Source organism: Mastigoproctus giganteus, chromosome 9 (assembly GCF_048544385.1).
Source record: "Mastigoproctus giganteus isolate SK-2022 chromosome 9, ASM4854438v1, whole genome shotgun sequence".
Classification (NCBI taxonomy): domain Eukaryota; kingdom Metazoa; phylum Arthropoda; class Arachnida; order Uropygi; family Thelyphonidae; genus Mastigoproctus; species Mastigoproctus giganteus.
This window is the reverse complement of record NC_143583.1, coordinates 134,333,690-134,356,450: the sequence shown is the minus strand read 5'-3', so window position 1 is coordinate 134,356,450 and position 22,761 is coordinate 134,333,690. Positions and strand designations below refer to the sequence as shown.

Below are 22,761 nucleotides of genomic sequence, written 5' to 3'. Positions count from 1 at the left end.
TGGTTTCCTATGCGATTCACATTCCTTTAGATGTTACCTACCTCCCCTAAACGTTTGTACCAATATTTTTGAGACACCCTGTATACTAGCTGATCTGGAAGCCTCCTAAAGAGTTACCGATAGGTTCGGTCCTCTGTACTAACCAGCCGCCGGCCTGCGAACACTGTTTTAGAGCTGCATCCTTGAAATGTAAGGAAGATTGGATCTTGCTATGATGTTCATCATAACCTCAAAAGTCATCAATCATACTGCATGATGCAAGAGTTGATTGGAACTTAGCTCTGGAGACTAAACACGGGTTCCACCACTTCAAGCCTCCGATAAGCAAAGTGATGGTATTGCACCAGTTGATGAGAGTCATCTACCACCTAGTATTGCCTGGTAACACAGAGGGGCGGCATTCCTCCATGTGGTGTGGGCACTACATCTCGACCCCTGCTTACCTGGGTGGTCACCCACAGTGTGCTTGTGCATGGAGATTATATCCAGGATTACTAACAGTCCCACCATCGTGAAGGTGTAAGCAGAGGATCTGGCTGTCACAGACCGTCCAGACTTCACTGAAATTTGGTCAACTTGACTTGAATGTCACCCGAATATCAGTTCCATCAATGTTTTAGACTCCCAAGTAGCCAGTACAGCTTGTCTGGCATATCTGGGAGAATGTCTGTGACATCCTCAAGGACTGCAGTATAATTGCATTCCTGTCCAGATGGTCTTGCATTACTTCTTTAAACAGTGACTTCATTATTTTCCTTGGAAAAGATGTTAAGCTAACATGTCTGTAATTACTCATTTCACCTTTCGTTCCCCCCTTTACGAATTGGGGATACATTTGTTTACACATCGCTAGTTCATAGGGATCTCTGCTGATTCAAGAATGCTCTCATAATTATGGCTAAAGGCTCATTCACCTCCTTTGCTGCTTCTCTTAATACGATTGGATAGATCCCATCCACCAGATGTGCATTTTTTATGTTCAGCTTCAACAATTCCTCTTCCACTTTCCTTTTAGTTATCACAAAGTCATTTAGCTCTCTATTGGAGTTTGATTAACTTCCAGCATCCCTTCCCCTCAAGAATTCCTCATGTGTGAATGTAGATGGCAAAATACCTATTCAATTTGTTAGCAACCCGAGTCAGGTTGCTAACAAATTGAAAATGACTCAGCCACTTGATGCCAATTAGCATCAAGTGGCTGAGGCAATACCTTCCTTCTACTGTTAATATAACCATAGAAGTCTTTGCTGGCTTTCTTTACATTCTTTCCCAGACTTCTCATAATCTGTCTTAGCTTGCCTAACCTCCTTTGTAACTTGATTACAGACTAATTTATATCTACAACAAGCTTCTGAATCACCTGATAATTTGTATACACCCAATGCACTTATCTCATCTAATATCCATTTCATCTAAGTTCATCTAATATCCATTTAGGTCTAAGTATTCTTTGTTAGTATGAAAAGCTTAGAAGCTTCTATGATTAATTCCCTGAATGCTTCCCATTTAGAATTTGTTGTTGGCAACATCATCATTTGGTCTCACTGCATAGAATTTATAAACTGTCTGAGACCACAGTAGTCACCCTTACAAAAGCAAAAGCCTTTCCCTTTACCCTTGACAGCAGTTGTCTTTTATTAAATTCCACATTAGTACACAGTGATTGCTGAGACCCAGTGGGTCTTTTATCTACAGATTCTTAATGCATGTAGAATCACTGCTGATAACCAGATCAAGAGTACTGCTTCCTCTCGTTTCCTCTCTAGTGCTGTTGTAGAAAACAGTCATCCAAGAAATCTACAACCGTCTTTCTAGTGTGCAAGTTATCAATCCACAAATTCCAGTCAACATTGGGAAAATTAAACCCCCCCCATTATAAGACATTCTGATTTATTGGCCCACTCTATTTCTCTGTATACCTGTTTGATATACTCATCACAGTCATTAGACCTGTAACACACTCCTACTCTCAATTTTGTTTTCCCAGTGCTTATATCACACCAAACTGACTCAACATTGCACTGGCCACCCATGTCGACTGGATGCACCGGCTTAGATTTATCATACTTCTTAACTAGGAGCATAACCCCTCCACCTCTCCTATCGGTCCTTGCTTTATATATTGTATTCCCCATATTCAAATTCAGCATCACTTATGTTTGAGTGACACCATATCTCTGCTATCCCTATGTCTGCATCTGATGACTTAACCAGTACTTCACATTCATTAAGCTTATTTACAATGCACCTCGCATTAGTGTATGTGCAAGTATACATGCACATGTTCTTACGCTTAGTTGCCCTTACACAGTCCATATATTCACTTGTTCCATGATGACCCACAGCAGGGCCTGAAATCCCACACCCCTTGCTTCCTAGGCTGCTGCATTTTCCAACAGAAGAATTGCAAGAACCATATTCACCTCTGCCTTATAAAAGGTTAATCTATTAGTCTGTGCATCTACCCAAGCTAGCGGTTTTCTGACCCACCTATCACTGCCTTAATAGTATCAGGAAATATTCTTGCATCTCTTCTTATTAAGTGTATCCCATCCCTGTAAAAACAGTCTCTCCTGTTAACAAGCACAGACCACACCAAGAAAAATTCTACCCCGTGAACCTTGCACATTCTCTGTATTGATTAACAAGGCTCTGATCATGTACTCCCTCCTGTTGTGTCTGGGCAGAATTGCTGACACCATATTTTGAATCAATTTTGATCTTAAATTGCAGCTTTTACCCAACATTTCCCTGTACTTGTTAAGTAAGTCCTCTGATCTCCTATGCTTGATATTATTAGTGCCAATGTGTACAACAATATCATCTTATGTGCCTTAAAAGATGATATCTACTCTACAATATCATCTACTTTTGCCCCTAGCAGACATACCCTGGTCCTATTCCACCTAGCCTTCTTACACAATATATTTCCCATTTCCCCTGACAACAGAGTTACCAACAGTAAGGAGGAATACGACCTCGTTGGACCAGCACATTCTGCCAGGAGATTGCTGCTGTTTTGCTTGATGCACAAGTGTGAGCTCTGGCATTGAGTTGGGCAGCTAAGAACTTGATGGGCCCCCATTTTAATTCCTTCAAGGGCATCTACTCTACTCTTCAAACTCTCATATATGCCCAACAGAATGCCAAGTTGATGCTTAATTTCTTCACACTTTCTGCACTGAACATACAAACAAAGCCATCTCCTTTACGCCGTGTCATATTCCGTTCCTGAAATTTCAGTGAACACTGCACATTTTGTTAGGCCATGATTTGCAAGAGAATCACCCCCTTCAGTTCTCCCTCAAACCACAGCACTCCTGCCCGCTTTGTGCCTTTTGCTTTGCTGCTCTAGTCTAGGCTTGATTTCTGTTTAAATACAATTTAATTGATCAACAATGAAAATTAATAATAATTAATCAATTAAATTAATCAATTTAATTGACAATACTATACTAAGCTAATTGATTCCTAAATGCAGTGATATGTCTTACGCTATCAAGTTTTAAATTATACCTTACACCAGTGTTTCTCAACCTTTTCATTAATGTGGCACACTTTTAAAGACGCTAAAATTTTGCAGCATGCTACACACTACTATACTCATATATTCACAAATGGAAAGTAATTTCTGTTGAGTATATTTAATAATACACTTACTATTTGTAGAGATCTAGTACTAGGAATCAAACCGTGACGTCACGGTGACTGCCAGAAGGCACAGTGTAAGTAAATGAATTTTTTGTTTGAATTAATTTTTATTATAAAATTTGTAATTATTAATTTACATTTTCCGTGGCACACTTGAAGCATACTCACAGCACAATAATGTGCCAGGGCACACAGGTTGGGAAACATTGCCTTGCACTATCAAGTTCAAGGTGTACATTACTCTATGCCGTTTACGATCGCAATTTTAAATTAGCCATATCCTTACTAAAAAGTAAAATTTCTTAGCTAAAATCAAAAAAAATACATGCCTAACAAGTGATTAGAACCTCCAAGCTACTTATTTATTGCAAATGAACCCTACCATTCCATTGCAATATTAGTTACATGTTATGATATTCATGCCAAAACACTGATACAACAGTGGTATGAATAATAAGTAGTAATTTACGAAATCACTAGCTACATTTAAAAATAAGCTAATGACCGTGACTAAGACTACTAATCTATTTGTCAAATACAATTTGATATGTTAATTAATCAAAAAGATTAAAAATTTCCAATAAACTTATCCATTCCCACAAGCTCAAAGTTCTTCAACCGTTTACATGTACTCTCATACTTAGGTTGTCGAAAGGTTGGTTCATATGACAGAGTTTCGAAAATTTTACCCAGTGCATTTTCTAATGTTTTATAACTCTGATACAACTTTCTATTCCAATGGAGGATTGGAGTGATGAAGGGAGAAGATTTACCACTGATCTGTTTGATTTTGTTCCAGACTGTTTTAATATCTGTACTTCTATTTATGATTGAGGCAAATCAAATCCAAGATTCTTTTTCACTCCTCTACATTACATAATGTACTTTTGTCCATGCTTTCTTATATTGTATTAAAAATGTGGCATTAGGATCGTTAGCTCTGTTTTTAATCTTTTTATGAATCATATAATCTTTATCCCACCAGGCCTTGGGGCATTTGCAAATTTTTGTGATCAATTTTGGAACGAACTGTAGATTCAGCTGTTTTTATTATTTGGTATGTGACATAGGTTACCACTGAGTCTTTTTATGTATTGTTATACTATCCCGCCAGATCTTGTGACATGTGCAGAATTTTTGTGATCAATTTTGATATTGCAGATTCAGCTGCCTTTATTATTTGGCATGTGACCTAGGTTATCACTGAGTCTACAGTTATAAATTGTACAGATTTCTCATCAAATATACTAGTTTCTGATACTGATTCCAGATGGCATATAAGAAACAAATTTTCGAAATCTTCATTCCTATTTTTGATAGGAATGAAGATTTTTTGATAGAAAATGATATGGAGATTTCATATCATTTTTGATATGAAATCTCCATATCATTTTTGCTTCAATTTGTGGAGGAGTAGTAGTTAAAAAGGTGCAGCTCATTGTATAATGGTTGCTGCTTAGAGGCTTATCTGAAACTGTCCACTCGATAAGGGGATATAAGAATGGAGAGAATAACAGACAGATCAATTGTATACATAGGCTGCAGTATTCAGCAGTGTGAGATTTTGTTTGCCCAAGAAGACTTTCTATAAGCTGACTCACTTATCAAGATAGATCAAGCTCCACAGTAGATGGTGCCCATTAATATCTCACTGGACACAAAAGTGCAGTTTCCAAAAAAAAAAGGACAATTTTATCATCATAAATACTATATTTGCTTGGATATGTTTTTCTTCAAAATACAGTCGATTCCAGTTATTTGGGACACATCGGGACTAGTGCATTTTGGCCTGATTAAGCGGCTGCCCCAATTATGCGAAGTGTCACGTAAATAGTTAAAAATACAGTGGACCCCCGTTTACGATTGATTTTCTGTAAGATCAAATCACGTTACGATGGACTTACCATAGTAAAGTACCATTCACTATACGATATGTAGTAAGCGCCGGTCATTGTGATCACGTTTGTGAATTGAATTTTGATTCTATTAAACAACAATTCTAATTAGTAAAAATAGGAGGAATATTATCCACAGGCTATAAAAGTAAAGATATATCAAGCACAAATTTACACTTTATTACCTTACCAATTAAAAAATTAAATATGTGAAAATCGGAAGAATATTTTCTACAGGCTAGCAAAATAAAAATAAATTTACACTTACGTGCAAGTTTAATTAATACGTACTGTAATATGTACATACTAACTAGTTGATATTTCTGTTCACTAAATTTGTGGGTGGGGGTTAAAATTTAAAACAGTAAAAAATCAATAACAAAGAACTCAGCACACACACCAATCACAAGTAACATGATACTCGCAAGTAAGAAGAGAGTAACAAGTTACGAAGTTTAAAAAATAGGAATGAAGATTTCGAAAATTTGTTTCTTATATGATTGAAGATTTCATGGAAGGGGAAACACATTTCACCATAATGTGAAAGCCTACAGAATTCCAGCTATCAGTATTATTACAAATTCAATAAGGTCAAGTTTACTATCTGTTTATAATAGATTGAAGAAAAACCCAATAAACAGGGGACTACTAATTGTTTTTATTGTTTTATAGTTGTGACCTCTAGAAATCCGACCGAACCACATGATATGGTCGGAGATAATCGTAGGATAATCTTGAGTGCTGCAGTCTCCTGCCCTGATTAAATGGCATGTTGTCCCAATTAAGCGAAGTAAACCCTTGCTATTTTCTCGATTGGGTTCTGATTTGTCCCAAATAAATGGCTGCCCCGATTAACTGGTGGCCCAAATAACCAGAATCCACTGTACTTGAAATGAAAGCACTTAACCTATGTGGTCCTGGGTGCAAAGCGTTCTAGGGAGCAAGCAAATTCACTGAGATTACAAAATGCTTCTTTAGTTAGTAAGTTCCCTATAAATACAATTTCTTTAAAAAAAACTTTCTTATCATCTAACACTGCCTAAAGGAAAGAAACTTGAGGCTTAAAAAGGAAAGCCACCTGTCTTATATTAACTGTAATCTAACTATAATAACACTAACTTCAGACACTTCATTATTAGGTTACATTGCTTCTGCCTTCATGTGGTGTGGCTGGAAACCAAGGAGAGAAAGTTCTCACACCTGAGAAGAAAAGAAGCAATCACAGACACCAACAACGTATTACCATCTAGATCAGAAAATCCTGACAAGAGAGCGAGAGAGACTTCAGGATGACACAGCCAAAAGAAGATACCAGAAGCAAAACAAAACCTGGATTCTTAATCTCACTCTCTTTAATGGATCATTCTTTAAGTAAGCTATAGCCAATTTTTAATAAAAAATGCCTTAAATGTTACGGGCTGTCCTCAGATGGTTCGCAGTTGTTCACAGCAGCTACATTTCTTACAAACTTTAACATGAACTTTTAAATAAATACACTAAAATTTGTAACATGGGCACAGTGTAATATGCATGGCATTAATATAGACTATATAGAATATAAGTGATAAAATCAAACTTATAAACTGGAAATTTTATTTTTAAGGTTTCAAGCATTTTGCCCAAAGAAGTTAAGTCTAAGAAATTCTACATAGAGAAATGTAATTAAGTTCTTTACTACATTTTATGTCACTTTCTATGTCACTTTCACAAAGGACTGATCTTTTCTGATTGATTGATTGATTGATTGAAATATAAAGGCATTGGGTTTTTTTTTTGTTTTTTTTTTTACCAGTTGAGGAACTAGAGTAGCAGTCTCATAATTTTCATGCTTTTGCAATTATAACATTGGTGACAATGGCAACCAGACTCAGCAGAATTTTTTTCTTGTTCCAAAGCAATAGCAGTATTTCTGTTTCCCCTTAAACAGTTTATCATGATGTGATGATGGAAACAGAACCAAAAGAACAAAATAATCCAAAAGCTCTTATTCATATGCTTCAGCAAGATTCAGAAAGCTACAAAGAAAACATCACATTACAACATATAAAAGGCTATTGTGTGGTGAGGAATGCTGACCCGCCTAATGAAGGCATATCCACAGCAAACTACATTTCCTCAACATGGAACCCTGAGAACTGGTAATTCCTGCATGTCTGAAGACTAGAAATGGCTGCAGAACTAATAAGATGCTTGCATCTATCCCTTCTAAACACCAGTGATTGAAAGATGGAAAGGATTTGGCAGCCGATATCATAATTAATGGTATTAAGACTGTTGGGCAAACATACTGCACCATGTTTGCTCTACAGAGCAAAGTAGAAAAGTTGTACACTTAGATTTCAACTCAGGCATTGAAATAATTTTAAAATAAGTATATCTGTGTTTAATTTCTTGATTTGCTCTCTCTGCTGAGTGTAGCTGAAAATCAGCCATCAAGACTAAGGTTTAAATAAAATATATGTCTTGCCTTTCATATTGGAGCCCTAAATTGACCATCATGTTTGAATTTCAAAGTAATCTATCTTTTCTCTTCCTGTTCTCATCTTCAGCCACGTGGTATTGTGCCTAATGTCTTTTTGAAGTCGCAATGATCTTCATAGTGAGATCTGGGTTTCCTTTCATTTTGGAGGTTACGGCTTTAACACTGATATGTAGTCTCCACTTTAGTTGCTAAAAGGTAGATAGAAACAAACCTAATGGGAAAGCTTGAAGATCTTCCAGATCAACTGAGAAATAACTTTGTTGACACTGCTCTGACAACATAGGACTAGTAGAAGTCTGATAGCAGTATTGCTCTGAGCATACTTTGTCGATGCCTTGGGTAACTTTTCTTCACATGTGCAGCATATCTCGGGTGACCATCTATGCAAAGTAAAAATGCAACAAATAATTGCAAGTAAAAATATAGTTGTGCTGGACATATCTTTATATATTGATACTCCTTTGGAAACTTTTTTTTATTTTGAATACATGGCAGTTAAGTACACAATTTACAATATACAGTGTATTACTGTTGTTTCAGAATAGATATTAAGTTACATAACAAAAGTAATTCTCTTCAAACTCTTCCTATAAAAAGCAACCATCAGATATTAACATGTTTGCTGCCTTTGTGCACATATGGGTAAAATAGCATTAAGAGTGATGTGCAGCAATGCATATCAGTATTTGAAATATAACCAAACACTGTACTGTAACAAGAGTGGTCATTCTTAAGCAGTCAACAAAAAAGTGCTATAAAAATAAAGGCACATGAAATTAACAGCTACTCAGTACTGGAACACTGATTGAACACTTTGCAGTAGTGCTTAGCTTTTGATTATAAAATCGGCACAGTTTTATTTGTTCTTTGCTTGTGTTGATGTTAGTTTATGTACATGAATAAACTTTTTATAAAATTTTAAAATTTCTTCTAATTTACATCTCAGCACCAAAGTAAGCATTCACTTTTAGCAATGAACTCCAAACTTTTAATTTTTAAACCATTATATATGAACGAACAGCTGGGGATATTGGAACATTGATTTTTATCAATATTCCAAAACTTACAGCACACTGAATGGTCTCTCACATTTAAGTGGCAGTGAACGTGTTAGGCAAAAATCTATTAAAATAACTGAACAAAAACAATTTGCTGTAATAGAAAAAGTTATTTTTAAATATAAATTAATATACTTTTCATATGAAGGCTGATATAAAAATAAACTGAAGATTGAATTTCCAACAATAAGAAAATAAACAGATTTAAAGATACTTTTAAAGTATCACAGAAACTTAAGCATAGTCTCACCTCTATGCTGAAAGGTGTGTTCTTAACAGAATTCTCATTTAAGGCAAAGTAGGTGATTCCTTTCAGTTTGGACATTGAAGTCTGAATCTGAAAAAATAAATTAATAAAAAATATGATAATAATCTAAGAGAAATTTTAAACGCTTTTTCTAATTAAAATTGTTTTGCTAAATGTTTTTTAGTCATCTTTTGATCTGAAAGTATTCTAGCAGACTGACTGAGTCCTATATCTAAAATATTGTTAATCCTAGATACAACTCTCATTAAGTTTGCTGGCACATAACAAATGTGCACAGAAGTTCAATTCAAATTAAGTCTCTAATCTATCCATTAATACAGAAAGGAGAGACACAATATAGAATGTCCAGTGTTATTTGAATTCCCATTGTTAGCTGAAAGTGTAAATTGTTTCTGAAGTTAAGGGGAAAAAAAAAAAAGAATTATGTTAAAATTAAAGTTAAACACAGTCAAGGAAGAGAAACTGTTTCTCATGTAATAGCATTTTGTGAAAAGGAAGCTGAAAATGAAACTCCTACAATTTATTTTTGCAAAACAGTTGAATGGACTTCCACAATGAATAGATTATCAAAATCGAGGTTCCCCAAACTACAGCCAGCAGGCTGGATCCTGCCTGTGAGTGGTTTTTTATTTTTATCTCTATTATAAATTTCTATTATAAAGAAATTTTTTATCTTTAATATTATTCTTTTTAATAAAAATAAGTTTTTTATTATTTTTATTCCATGGGTAATATCTGTGCATTCAACTTTTATTTGGATAAGAATGGCCTAATGATAATAATTATAACTATTTTAACAGTTCCTGAACATGACACATAACCAGGAATAAGTCATGGGGGGGGGGGGGGGGTTGGCTAATAACAGCCTTGATTGAAGAAGACTTTAGAAATTCTTCCGGTTGTTGACAGGATTCAAACTCAGACCTCTCCAAAAAAGTGACAAGTGGTGAAACCACTATGCTGTCATGGAGGGCACAGGAATGACCTAGTAGGCAAAAAGGTGAAGCAGTGAATGTTTACATTAGTCAGAAATTCACCAATCTACTCAATCTGAGTCTTGTGTGCTCATGCTACTTTCACTCGAAAAGAGCTGATTTATCCAGTTATATAAGCTGTAGTTTCCATATTAATTCAGTAAGTTCTGTCTATCAGGAGATATTAACTATCTGTTCTTCTGTTTTCAATGTTATACAGAAAATAAAAATTAATTCTTTTTTAACAAGATATCAAAGAAGAGAAAAGAAGAGTGTGAATGCCATGTTTTTAATGAACAATAAACAATCGTTTATTTTTTTGAACAGTGTAAAAACATATACATGTGCATTATTTGCAAGGAAACTGCCTTGGTTTTCAAAGAATATAATTTGAATAGACAAACTACAAAACATAGTGAAAAATACACCTTTCAAGGGGAAGCATACAAGAAAAAATTACAAGAACTTAATAAGAGTTTAGCAAGTCAAGAAAATATTTTAAAAATTTTCTCAAATCAAAATATTGCAGCAGTGAGCATTAAGTTTCCTAATTATTAAAATCATTGGCAAAGAAGGAAGACCTTTCACTAGTAGTGAGTTAATTAAAAAATGTGTTTTAGCAATGGCTGAAGAGATATGCCCAGCTAAAATTAAAGCTTTTGTCAAAGTTAGCCTGACTTCAAGTACAATAACCAGATGAGTCAAGGAGTTGGGAGCAGATGTGTTTTCAACAGAAACAAAATGTGTGTGATTTTACTTGCTTTTCTTTGGCAATCAATGAAGATGAGTCATTTCTCTCAGCTGACTATTTTTATCTGTGAGAGTAACTAGAATTTTGAAATAACTGAAAAATTAGCAGCATTAAAGAGCTTGAAGAATACTACTACTGATGAAAATAATTTTTGAAGGTATCTGAAATGACAAATGAACTTGGATTAAACTGGGAATCTTTTATTTGTGTTACCACAGAAGGAGTGAAAAATATGATAGGCTCTAATCTGGGATTAGTAGGGCATATCAACAAAGTGGTACAAAACAGAAGCAGCCAAAAACTGGAGCAGTTATACTGCATTATTCACCAGCAGTGAACAAACTTCCATCCGATGTTGTGAAAGTGGGAAGCTTGAATAAATTCAAAGAAAAACTAGGCAAACTATTGGAGGGGAGGACAGGTTATGTCAGAATGTTTTTTTTTTTTTTTTTTTTTGCTAATGCGGTATAAGCTTGCTTTCTACTGTCATTTCTACAGTGAATCACATTTGAAGAAGACTGAATCATCATCAGTTTAAAAGTTTTCTAGAGATGATCAAAGCTGAATTTGGTAAATTTATTGTACCATAATGAATTATGAAGTATGGTGGTCAAGTTGCCGCAAAGTTAAAGCATTTTGTTTACCTGCAGAACAAAATTGATACATTTATCACTGAAGAGTGGAAACCAGTGCCTGACCTTCATGAATCTGTGTGGTTATGGGATCTCACATTCTTAATGGATATAATGCAACATCTTAACAACTTCAACATAAAACTTCAAGGTAAGAGTAAACTTGTGCATGAGTTCTTTTCTGATGTAAAATCATTTCAAGTGAAATTAGAATAGTTCTAAAAAAAAAAAAAAATTAAAAATTGTTTTCATATTTTCAGTGCTGTGAAAATTTGTGGAAAAATATATCTTCTAAATTTGATTTTTCTGTGACATGTCATATTGACAGCATTATTTTGTTACAGGTTGAATTTCAAAAGCAATTTATTAATATCAATAATAATAAAAATTCATTTATAATATTTCAAAATCCACTTGAAAAGTTGAAAATATTGAAGCAAATTTACAGTTGGAATTGACTGACTAACAGTCAAATCACACTTTTAAAACAACATTCTAAAATGAAAACATAATTGTTTTACTCTCTCTCTTACCTGAAACCAATTATAGTAACAAAGAATTTTGCTAGAAAAAAAATTATATTTTTGGAAGTACATATATTTGCAAACAGACTTTTGATTTTATTATTTTCAAGGATGAAAATTATAAAATCAAAAAATTGCTGAAGATTAATAAACAAATAACTGGAAGATTTTTAAAAATTTGTTTCAAATTTAACAGCAAACTTATTAATAATATCAAACTTATTATTACAACAAGTAAAAAAACAAGTACGCTGCTCTCATTAATACTTGTAAGTTGTAAATAATTCATTATACAAGGTAGTAGAGGCATATGATACAAGAAAGCAAGCTTATATGGCATCAGCCCATCTGCCCAAATTTTCTAGATCCTGTTGCAGTAGCACACTACCATTACTGTCATTAACAACACTGCCAACCTTTGTATCATCTGCAAACTTCGACATTAAGTCTGATATACCTTCATCAATATCATTGATAAATATACAAAACAACAGTGGGCCCAACACCAAACCCTGGAGGACACCATTATTAACATTAGTCCACAAAGAGCAGCATTGCATCAATTAACGTCCATATCAACTTCCACAACAGACGGAACAAACTTCAACCTGCCGTTGTGGTTGTTGATAGCTTAAATAAATTCAAGGAGGAACTGGATAAACTTTTAGAGGAAATGGATGTGTGAAATTGGTTGGTTTTTTTTTTTTTTTTGGCTGATGCTACATAAGCTCATACACTTGCTTTCTTGCATCACATGCCTCTATTACTACTACTACAGACTAGCTTATATCTATCATAGGTTTCTGTGTTACCTGATAATTTATATGCATTCCATGCATTTTTCCTTTCTGCCACAAGTCTCATCAGTTCATCTGACATCCATTTAAGCCTAAACCTTGAACAGTACTTCTTAATTGGTATGAAAAGCCTAGTAGCTTCCACGATTACTTTCTTGAATGCTTCCCATTTTGAATTTGCTGCTGGTAACGTCATCAGTTCCACTGTATACAATTTAAAAAAACTGTCTGGGTCACTGTGGCAGTAAAGTTCTCAGACTGGTGCAATAAAAATAAAACAAAGTGAAGGAATTCAAAAATGGCTTACTTTTATTCAAAGTAATTACCGTCTGATTGAATGTATCCAAAGAGATGATATTCAGTTCAGCACTTACAATTTTCTTTATGTCCTCAACATCCTGGAATCTCTTTCCTTTGAGGGCAGTTTTCTCCTTGTGAAAGAGGAAGAAGTCAACTGATGCTAGATCGGAAGAGTAGGCTGGATGGATGGTTGATCTGTACAATGGCATGTTTCATCAGAAATGTCTTCACAACAAGTTTGAAATGGACCGAGGAAATGTGCAACAAAAACCAGTTTCCTCTCTCTCTCAAAATGGCGGTCTTGCCTGAGCTTCAATAGCCTTTGAAGCAGCTGTAAATAGAACACAGCAATGACTCTCTCCCCTTCATGTACAAGTTCCTTGTGAATCACATTCCTTTTGTCAATAAATGGGATAAGCATCATCTTGATCCTGAACTTCTGAAAAGCAAACTTTTTTGGGTCTTGGTGATGATTCTGAAGTCCACTGCATGCTCTGCCAATTCATCTCTGGATCGTAGTGAAATACCCAACACTCATATCCAGTGACAAATACATTTGAGGAAATCAGGATTGTCTTGACAAGTGTGGATGAAGTTTAAGCATGATGACACTCTTCACTGTGCCTACTTGTCCGTGAGACTGCACGGTATAAATATTGCAAAGACCTTTTTTCTCTAAAACTTCATGTAGAATTTTACAAATCTTCTCCTTATTCATATCCATCTCATCAACCATCATTCTGAGGATCAAACGAAGATCTCCTGCACAATTTCCCAAACTTTTGCAACTCTGACAGACGTCCACTTCTTGAGTCATTGTAAACATCCTCACATCCCTCTTTGGACTGCTTATACAATTCAAACCAACTGGTACAACTTAATGATTCATCACCATAAACAGTTTTCAACATTTCATACATTTCTGTTGCAGATTTTCCCAGTTCAAAGCAAAATTTGATATTTGTTTGTTACCGCATTGCAAAATTGCGACATGGAACGTTAACACTATTAATGAAACTGCCTGTTACTTGCAACCTGTTGGCCTACTGGACAATCTCTGTACCACCATTTGTTGGAGGAAGTTTGAACATATCACACTTCCTTTTTTTATTTCAAGCTCATCAAACATGACCAAAACAGCACCAGTCCAGGAACTTTATTGCCACATAATGACTCGAATGAGTACAATGAACAATTGTACAGAGAAATAGAGTGGGCTAATAAATTGGAATGTCTTATAATGGGGGATTTTAACTTCCCAGATATTGATTGGAACTTGTGGGTTGGTCACTCACACACTAGTCAGACTTTTGTGGATTTATTGGATGATTGTTTTCTGCAGCAGCATGTTCGAGAGGCAACCAGAGAAAGTAATACTCTTGATCTGGTTATCAGCAGTGATCATTCGTGTATTAAGAATTTGCAGATAAAGGAACCACTTGGTGGCAGTGATCACAGTGTACTGATGTGGGATTTACTTAAAGATTTAATTACCATCAGGGGTAAAGGAAAGGGTTTTTGCTTCTGTAAAGGTGAGTACAGTGGTCTCCGACAGTTTTTAAATTCTGTACAGTGGGATCAACTGACGATGTTACCAACAGTAAATTCTAAGTGGGAAGCATTAAAGGAATTAATCGTGGATGCTACTAAACGTTTCATACCTATTAAGAAATATTGTTCAAGGTTTAGGCCTAAATGGTTATCTAATGAACTAATGAGACTCGTAACAGAGAAGAAAAAGGCATGGGATGCATATAAATTATCAAGCGACTCAGAAGCCTATGGCAGATATCAGCTAGTCTGTAATCAGGTCACAAAGGAGGTTAGGCAGGCGAAGGCAGATTACGAGAAATCCTTGGCAAAAGACGCTAAGAAAAAAAGCAAGGATTTCTTTACTTATATAAACTCTAAAAGGAAAGGGTTGAATCTGATTGGTCCACTTGATATCGATGGTTCGACTGTTGATGATCCTGCTCAGATAGCAAACAAACTGAATGAGTATTTTGCATCTACATTCATACGTGAGGAATTATTAAGGTTTGAAAATGGCAGAAGGTTATCAAATTGTAGCAGGATACTTAATGATTTTGTAATAACTGAAAGCAAAGTGGAGTAGAAATTGTTGAAGTTAAACATAAGAAAAGCACCTGGGGTGAATGGGATCTATCCAGTCATATTAAAGGAGGCGGCAAAGCAACTAAGCAAACCCTTAGCCATAATTATGAGAGCATCCTTGGATTCAGAGGAGGTCCCCACGGACTGGAGATGTGCAAATGTATCCCCAATTCACAAAGGGGGATCGAAGGGTGACACGAGTAATTACAGACCAGTTAGTTTAACTTCTGTTCCGGGTAAAATAATGGAGTCACTGGTTAAAGATGCATTGCAGGATCATCTAGACAAGATTGCAGCAATAATTCAGACACAGCATGGGTTTGTTAAGGAAAAGTCTTGTCTGACAAATCTGATAGGATATTATGATGTGGTTGCAAAGGAACTGGATGCAAAAAATAATTTTGATATCATATATTTGGATTTCAGGAAAGCTTTTGACACTGTTGCACATGGAAGACTATTGTACAAATTGGAGCAGAATGGTATTAAGGGTAAGTTGCTACAATGGATAAAAGGATGGTTAAGTGGGAGAAGACAGAGGATGGTAATCAATGGGTGCTGCTCTTCGTGGACTAATGTTATTAGTGGAGTCCCACAGGGTTCGGTGTTAGGGCCACTGTTGTTTTGTATATTTATCAATGATATTGATGAAGGTATATCAGGCTTAATGTCGAAGTTTGCAGATGATACAAAGGTTGGCAGGGTTGTTAATGACAGTAATGGCAGTGTGCTACTGCAACAGGATCTAGATAATTTGGGCAGATGGGCTAAGAAGTGGCAACTGAAGTTTAACCTTGACAAATGCAAAGTACTGCATATGGGTAGAAGTAACCCCAGAGAAACGTACCAACTGTGTGGTACTACACTTAAGGTGGTAGAAAATGAAAAAGACCTGGGAGTAATTGTGCAGTCAGATATGAAGTTTTCTGGGCAATGCACACAGGCTGCCAGGGCAGGTATTGGGGTTTTGTCAATGATATATAGGAATTTTGCTAGCAGGGAAAAGGAGGTGATTGTCCCTCTGTATAAGGCAATGGTCAGGCCACGCCTTGAGTACTGCGTACAGGTCTGGAGGCCTCATTTTAGGAAGGATGTAGATTTGCTTGAGCGTGTACAGAGAAAGGCAACAAGATTGGTGAGGGGAATGAAGGGATCCTCTTACCAAGAGAGGCCTAAGTTCTGCAAATTGCAGTGGATGGAGACTAGGCACCTGCGCAGTGATCTGATTGAGGTATATAAGGCCTTGAATGGATTGAGCACGCTGAATTCTGATGGGATTCTTCCACTTGTTCAGATTACGAACCTAAGGGGGCATAAATTCAAATTAAGAAAAGACAGATGTAGAATAGATGTGCGGAAATTTGCCTTTAGCCAGCGGGTGGTTAATTGCTGGAACAAACTTCCATCTGTCGTTGTGGAAGTTGACAGGTTAAATAAATTGAAGGAGGAACTGGACAGGCATTTTGAGGGAATGGTGTGATTTTTTTTTTTTGGCTGATGCTGCATAAGCTCATACACTTTCTTTCTTACATCACATGCCACCACTACTACTACATCTTGCATGTATTTATTTTTCGGCCATTAAGAAAAACCTGAATGATTGTGTGTTGGAACAGTAGCAATAAAAATAATAATTATTATTGAAAAGTTTATTTAAATTTATTCATAGTGTTAATGGTTAAGTATAATATATGTATGTGCAGCTGACTATTTAATAACATAAATATTATAAAATGTGAGACAACGTTTTGAATCCGGCCCACCTACTAGTCTGAATATGCCTATACAGCCCTCCAAAAAGTTTAAGGACCTCCTGGCCTAGACAAAGCATGTATGAAATAAGAAACGAGTAGTGGAAACTTGATAAAACCAGCCACACTTTTAAATCTCCCAAAAAAAAAAAAGTTTTACAATATTCTTTTTTTTTTGTTGTTGGCATATCGGCTTCTATGGCCATAATGCACCTCCCAAAGGTTTTGCATTTTTACTCTGATCCAAGCCCGAGGTGGGATTCAAACCCGCAACCTTTGGGTTGCCAGGCAGGCACTTTACCCACCTGGCTAGCCTGGTCGGCGTTACCATATTCATCCCATAACTAAAATCAATGATTTTGCAATGTAATGTGCATAAGTAAAAATTTGTTCATGTGACAAATTAAGCATTTCCAACAATAAAGGCAAATTCTTCAAAAATTGAAAGAAGACAATTTTTGTCTTCTTTCAATTTTTGAAAGAAGTTTAAGAAGGGCTATAAATAGTTTAAGAAGGGCTATAAATAGAGTATATGTAAATCCAGCTGTCTAATTTTAAAAGAATAGAGTAATAGTATAAGCTGGCAAATAAGATATATAAGTATTTTTAAACACAGAGAATTTGGATGGAATCTTAAACATATTTACTTTAAGCTCATTGAATTATTTAAATAATGTAAATTTCAATAAAGTTATTAAATTTAGCAAAATTTTATTTCCTTATAGTAAGTTTAAATCAATTGTTGGAATGAAAATGCAAATACTATTGTGCAAATCTTCTGTGCAAAATACTACTGTACAAAAAACAGTCTACTACTCCTAAGCTCAGTTTCAACAACACTCTGATTTCTAGATATGATCGCATATCTCTATTAGGAATTATCCTAATGTTGAATCTCTTTTGGCATAAGCACATCACAAATATCGTTTCTTCTTCTTCTGCATTTGAAAAACCATTCCCCTCCCCCTTCTTGGTGTAAACTTTTCCTTCAAACAATTACTCAGTCTGTACAAATTTCAAATCTGCCCCAGCATAGAATATTGTTCTGAAATTTGGAGTGGTGCCCCCCCCCCGAAACCTTTCTCAAGCTTCTAGACTATATTCAAAAGAAGGTAAATTAATGACCTGTCTCTTACAAAATCTCTTCACTCTGTCTCATAAATGTTCAATTTCTGCTGTATACTTTTTCTATAGATACTTCTGAAGCAGCATCTGCAATTCCACCACTCTCTTCCAAACCATTAATTGTCTGACTGAAAACTCACTACAGAAATTCAAGTGCAATGTCAATAAAGGTATTACATGCTGTGCATCTACTAAGCACAACACGTAATACCTTTCACATTTTGGGCTTTCATATATATATATATAGTCATATAAAGTAGAATAAGGTTTAAACTACACACATACATACACACACATATATATTATACACACACACATACACATAAAAACACCAAACTCCCTACTTTAATATATCTGAATAACTTTAGTTTTTGATAATTTCATTATATCATGAAATTTGTCCTTTGGTTTTACTAATTCTTCTTTTGTTTCACTATTAAAGGTTTAAATTTTTAAATATCTTAATTCCTTTACTTACAGCAGAAGAGCAAAACTGCATCATAGTTGTTTATAGTAAGAATAATAGGCCTACCTAAATTTGAATGTGCCTACCTAAACAAGTGAAAAAAATAATTTTTTTTTTCACTTGTTTAGGTAGGCACATTCAAACTATAAAGTGTTCTTTTCTTAAAATGTATTTTAAAGAATTGTATTGCTTAGACTATCACCAGCAACTAAATCTGCAAGATAAGCAATAATTATCCAGCAAAAATGCATGCAAGTTCAAAGCTGGATTATTATTGTGATGTGTCAATCAATGTATGAACTGGAAAACTGTTAACTGTTCTGTAAGTCATTCACGTTTCCTATTAGGAGGTGACAGCAGTATAGTAACTTTATCACACATATTCGATATTTACTTTCTCTATATTTTAGAATAATACACTATTTTGAGGAGTGGGGTCTTATTTTGGGTATACTGCTCAAAATTGGAGTCCCAAAAATATACAATTTAAAATTCTTATGGAAGTGCCTTTTACAGGGTCCAGATGGCCCAAGACATGCCAGGTTCTTAACCTACCCCACTTCTGCAAACATACTAATAAAAATTAATATTACAAAAACATTAATATTACTGCCGTCCATTATATTTATTTCATGCAACCCTCATTTGTATAGCCACCTAACCTACTGTGAAAAGGTCTATAAAAGTCTGTTTAGATGGAATTATACTAAACATTACTACAGTAGCTGATAAAAATTTTGTCTGAGTATCTTTCCTTTAAGACATATATAGAATTACTTCTATTATTATAATTTTTTTTTTTTTTTCTAATTAGGAATGTGTGAAATTTGCATGGCATGCCATCCCATTACTCAGACAGGGAACATAGAAATAAAATTCATAAAAGCACATTCATTCTTGAATTAAATGACATAAATTAAACTTAAACGAAAAAAAATTATTTTATCGATTATTAACTTATTAGAACATGCATAAGAAGTCAACTGTAAAAATTGATAAATAATATATTTAAATGAATGAGATAGTGCAACAGATGTGACTTAAAACACAAATTCAATCAACGGCTGATTTTCCTGTTGGGTAAGGGATAAAATTATATTTTATCCCTTACCCAATGGGAAAAGTCACAAAATGTTAATGTTTAAGTACACAAAATTAATTATTCCTAATACTTACCTCCAAGTCCATCATATTGAGAAATAACAGATTTCCATCACATAAAGCAAGGATTTTATTTAGTACTGGAATAGCTTTCAATAAAATTACAGGTTTCTTCTGAAATTGTGGTAAATTGTTTTTTATTTTAGATGCAAGGTTAAAAAAAACTATTTTAAATCCTATTACCACAAACAAAATCGCTTTTTAAAACATTTAGAAGGCAAATCTGGATTTGATAATAACATAAGTATATTTAAAAGTATATTACAGTAGAGCACTGATAATCCAAACTACTTGGGACCAGGGGTAGTTCGGATTTCTGATTTGTTCAGATTTTCGAACAAATCGTTTAGTAAATTTAGTAAATAAAAACACTGGCTTTAAAATCTGAGGGACTGCCTAATTTTTTGTTAAAATCCAGTGCCTTTTCACACAACAAAGATCCAGATACAGGTTCTCCTAAACTTCTTCTCTGTGTGAACCACAAATAAACATCTTCAAGGGATGGGTCATTAGCCGTTTCCATTGATTTTCTTTCTTTCTTTCTTTTTTTTTTTTTTTTTTTTTTTTTTTTTTTTTTTGCACCATCTGAATACAGTTTCAATGTGAACTTTAAAAAAAATTTTTCCATGTTGTTTTTAATGTCTGTTATGGTTGACTTTCCAACCTCATAAAATTTTGCTAATGAAGATCCACTTTCTCCCTTTGAAAGTCTGTTTAAAATCTGAATCTTCGATTCTATTGGTAAAAATTTCTGCTTCCTTTTAAAAGACAAAGAAAACTACAGTACCGTAAAATAAAATTCTGTAAAAACTCTGTTCAAAATCTTTTTATTCCGTATCTCACTTACACGTATCATGATAGCTGCAATTTTTGCATGCTGTGTTTTGTTATTGATTGATGCTTATCTTTTTTTTTTTACTGTTTTAGATTTTACAACCTCCCCACCAAAAAAGTCAGTGAAAAGAAATATCAGATTACAAAGTGTTATGTTTAGTTAGTTTTTTTTTTTTTTGTTAGTTGTTGGCGCATCGGCTTCTGTGGCCATTCTGCACTTCTCAAAGTTTTTGCATTTTACTCTGATCCAAGCCCAAAGCGGGATTCGAACCCGTGACATTCGAGTTGCCAGGCAGGCACTTTACCCACCTGGCTAGCCCGGTCGGCGTTTAGTTAGTACTGTAATGTATATTAATTAGGCTATGTATGTAAGTGTTAATTTTTATTTTTATTTTTATTTTGCTAACCTGTGAATAGTATTTTTCCAATTTTCATATATTATTTAATTTTGTAATTGGTAAAAGAAAAAAAAAAAAGCAAAAATTTGTGCTTTATATCTTCATTTTCATAGCCCATGGATAATATCCTTCCGATTTTTGCTTATTAGAATTGCCATTTAATAGAATCAAAATTCGATTTGTAAACGTGATCACCATAATAACCGGTGCTTACTGTAATTATTTTATGGTACCGGCATAAAGAAATAAAATAAAATAAATGCTGGCTTGTTTGAATTATTGGCGTTCGGATTTCTGACACTCCACTGTATGAAAATTATGGTCTACTTAATCCTTTCATAAGTGCAATTGTATATATACAATAAAACATTAGTATAAGGAATGCCAGATAACAAAATATTCAACATAATAAAATCATTTTTCATACCCAATTTATTATGTATCTATAGGTAAAAGTGTTCAATTTTAGTAAATATCATTGTTACAAAAATATTAACTTTGTGTAATAAAAATTCACACCGCCATGAAAAAATTAATAGTTTTAAATGATATTTACTATTTTTTTATTAAAAATTTAAAAATAATTATTATAAGGAAATTCGTAAAAAAAAAAATAATAATTCTTACACATTATGACACTTTGTGGCCAATAGCATCAATGACATCAGGCATCATTTTAGCAATGCTGCAAATTTTTTTATTAACAATGAAGTTAATTGCCTGTTCAAGATTAGTGGCTTTTGATTTTACTTGAGTAATTTTGAAAGTGATAGGGAATTTAAGTAGTCACATATATAGATAAATGGGCTGGCATATGCAGTGGCAAAACTGAAATTGTCTAACAATTTGGTATGAAGAGATACATTTGTTTACACTACAGCATGTCATCACATCACAGGTAGTACAGGGGTTATAATCATGGTCACTGTACTTCTGAAATGAATACGTTCACTTCAGAAGTACAGTGACCACGTTTAATGATGTGTTTTGTTTTTTCTTCGAAGGAAAAAAAAAAAAAAAAAAAAACAACAGTTGTACGTGATATTCACTCTTCATTACACATACATTTGGTAGTACATGTAGCATTTCTGCTGCTATTATCATTATTATTTTGCCTCCCAAATAAAATGGTTTATGCTCATTTCAGAAGTACACTGATGTTGTTTTTAGACTAAGTCAATTGCTTTTCTCTCAATGGGAAATTTGTTTCCTGTTTTCCTGTTTAGTCCAAAGATGTCATTCACTGTACTTCTGAAATGAATGTGTATTCAATTTTATTTGGAGAAAAAAACAAAACAAACACAAATGGTTGTATGTGATGCCCACTCTTCATTACACATGCTTTTGGTGCAGTTTGTGTTGTATCTCTGATGCTGACCATTGTGTTCTTATCATTATTATTTTTTTCATTCTTCAAATGAAGCAGCTTATGTTTGTTTCAGAAGTACGCCAATGATGTTTTTAGACTAACTTTTTTAATGGGGAACAAATTTCCCATTAAGAAAAAAGCAGTCAGTCATGCAAAATTTTAATTTAGAAAATGCAAAATCTAAAAGGTAATACTTAGTCCAATATTAAC

General features: G+C 34.3%; 1 protein-coding gene across 4 annotated transcripts in view; it reads right to left on the bottom strand.

Moving 5' to 3' along the window:
- Positions 1–22,761, bottom strand: part of LOC150080753 (transforming growth factor-beta receptor-associated protein 1-like) — a 272,526-nt gene that overhangs the window by 201,915 nt on the left and 47,850 nt on the right. For all 4 annotated transcript variants that reach the window (XM_090382037.1, XM_090382036.1, XM_090382038.1 and 1 more), the window contains exons 4-5: positions 19,966–20,064; positions 9,337–9,423 (exon numbers count right to left, since the gene is read on the bottom strand). In XM_090382037.1, the coding sequence (XP_090238163.1) occupies positions 9,337–9,423; positions 19,966–20,064 (186 nt within the window). The remainder of the gene's footprint in view (positions 1–9,336; positions 9,424–19,965; positions 20,065–22,761) is intronic.